Source organism: Oncorhynchus masou, chromosome 27 (assembly GCF_036934945.1).
Source record: "Oncorhynchus masou masou isolate Uvic2021 chromosome 27, UVic_Omas_1.1, whole genome shotgun sequence".
Lineage (NCBI taxonomy): Eukaryota > Metazoa > Chordata > Actinopteri > Salmoniformes > Salmonidae > Oncorhynchus > Oncorhynchus masou.
Window position 1 is genome coordinate 8,487,848 of NC_088238.1, and position 2,500 is coordinate 8,490,347.

The 2,500-nt window shown below is 45.2% G+C and overlaps 1 protein-coding gene across 1 annotated transcript in view; it reads right to left on the minus strand.

Annotated features, from left to right (window-relative positions):
* The window catches only part of LOC135515264 (thyrotropin-releasing hormone-degrading ectoenzyme-like), a 74,019-nt gene that overhangs the window by 64,164 nt on the left and 7,355 nt on the right, over window positions 1-2,500 (minus strand). Inside the window, exons 2-3 of the mRNA XM_064938961.1 lie at window positions 1,920-2,053; window positions 1,430-1,485 (exon numbers count right to left, since the gene is read on the minus strand). Coding sequence (XP_064795033.1) covers window positions 1,430-1,485; window positions 1,920-2,033 — 170 coding nt within the window. The 5' untranslated portion in view covers window positions 2,034-2,053. The remainder of the gene's footprint in view (window positions 1-1,429; window positions 1,486-1,919; window positions 2,054-2,500) is intronic.

Below are 2,500 nucleotides of genomic sequence, written 5' to 3' on the forward strand. Positions count from 1 at the left end.
GGAGGACTTGTTAGAGGCTCCTACTGAGAAAACACAGAGGGAGGACTAGTTAGAGGCTCCTACTGAGAAAACACAGAGGGAGGACTTGTTAGAGGCTCCTACTGAGAAAACACAGAGGGAGGACTTGTTAGAGGCTCCTACTGAGAAAACACAGAGGGAGGACTTGTTAGAGGCTCCTACTGAGAAAACACAGAGGGTTTGTTAGAGGCTCCTACTGAGAAAACACAGAGGGAGGACTTGTTAGAGGCTCCTACTGAGAAAACACAGAGGGAGGACTTGTTAGAGGCTCCTACTGAGAAAACACAGAGGACTTGTTAGAGGCTCCTACTGAGAAAACACAGAGGGAGGACTTGTTAGAGGCTCCTACTGAGAAAACACAGAGGGAGGACTTGTTAGAGGTTCCTACTGAGAAAACACAGAGGGAGGACTTGTTAGAGGCTCCTACTGAGAAAACACAGAGGGAGGACTTGTTAGAGGCTCCTACTGAGAAAACACAGAGGGAGGACTTGTTAGAGGCTCCTACTGAGAAAACACAGAGGGAGGACTTGTTAGAGGCTCCTACTGAGAAAACACAGAGGGAGGACTTGTTAGAGGCTCCTACTGAGAAAACACAGAGGGAGGACTTGTTAGAGGCTCCTACTGAGAAAACACAGAGGGAGGACTTGTTAGAGGCTCCTACTGAGAAAACACAGAGGGAGGACTTGTTAGAGGCTCCTACTGAGAAAACACAGAGGGAGGACTTGTTAGAGGTTCCTACTGAGAGAACACAGATGGAGGACTTGTTAGAGGCTCCTACTGAGAAAACACAGAGGGAGGACTTGTTAGAGGCTCCTACTGAGAAAACACAGAGGGAGGACTTGTTAGAGGCTCCTACTGAGAAAACACAGAGGGAGGACTAGTTAGAGGCTCCTACTGAGAAAACACAGAGGGAGGACTTGTTAGAGGCTCCTACTGAGAAAACACAGAGGGAGGACTAGTTAGAGGCTCCTACTGAGAAAACACAGAGGGAGGACTTGTTAGAGGCTCCTACTGAGAAAACACAGAGGGAGGACTAGTTAGAGGCTCCTACTGAGAAAACACAGAGGAGGACTAGTTAGAGGCTCCTACTGAGAAAACACAGAGGGAGGACTAGTTAGAGGCTCCTACTGAGAAAACACAGAGGGAGGACTTGTTAGAGGCTCCTACTGAGAAAACACAGAGGGAGGACTAGTTAGAGGCTCCTACTGAGAAAACACAGAGGGAGGACTTGTTAGAGGCTCCTACTGAGAAAACACAGAGGGAGGACTAGTTAGAGGCTCCTACTGAGAAAACACAGAGGGAGGACTAGTTAGAGGCTCCTACTGAGAAAACACAGATGAGGGAAGCCACAGTGAGAGAACAGAAACAGAAACCAAACAGAATCCTGTGATGAGGCAGCCATTAAACGCACCTGGCCAGATTGAAGACGTCATCGATGAGCCCCGCCCTGTTGCCGACAGAGATGATCTACGGAGAGAAAAGGGTGAAAGGTGGAACGCTTTTCATAGATTGTTCTGTTTTTACGTTTTTATACAAACCTTTAATGGTACAGATGACGAGGAGGAAGAGGAGGAAGATGAAGAAGAGGAAAGTGACAAAGAGGAAGATGACGAAGAGGAAGAGGAGGAAGAGGATGAAGAGGAAGAGGAGGAAGAGGAAGATGAAGAGGAGGAAGAAGAGGAAGATGAAGAAGAGGAAGTTGATGAAGAGGAAGAGGAGGAAGATGAAGAAGAGGAAGGTGACAAAGAGGAAGATGAAGAAGAGGAAGAGGAGGAAGATGACGAAGAGGAAGAGGAGGAAGAGGAAGATGAGGAAGATGAAGATGCAGAGGAGGAAGAAGAGGACGATGAAGAAGAGGAAGATGACGAAGAGGAATATGACGAAGAGGAAGAGTGTCCTACCTCAGCGTTGGTCATCAGCTGTCCAATGAGGAGCCTCCAGTTGTGGAGGTCGTAGTTCACCCGGAAGTACCCAGTCTGGTTGATGTTGCCTAGCAACCACATGTCATCATCCATCCGGCCCACTTTGTGTGTCTCTGTAAACAAATAAACATGACGGACATGTTTAAATGTTTACCCTATATTTACAGTGCTATATCTACAGAGATGATGGACAAGTTTAAAGGTTTACTCTATTTATAAAGAGAGGATGGACAAGTCTAAAGGTTTACTCTATTTATACAGAGAGGATGGACAAGTTTAAAGGTTTACTCTATTTATACAGAGAGGATGGACAAGTTTAAAGGTTGACTCTATTTTTACAGAGAGGATGGACAAGTTTAAAGGTTGACTCTATTTTTACAGAGAGGATGGACAAGTTTAAAGGTTTACTCTATATATTAACAGAAGTTGTGGACAAGTTTAAAGGTTTACTGTCTATAGTAACAGACATGTTTAAAGGTTTACTGTCTATAGTAACAGACATGTTTAAAGGTTGACTGTCTATAGTAACAGACATGTTTAAAGGTTTACTGTCTATAGTA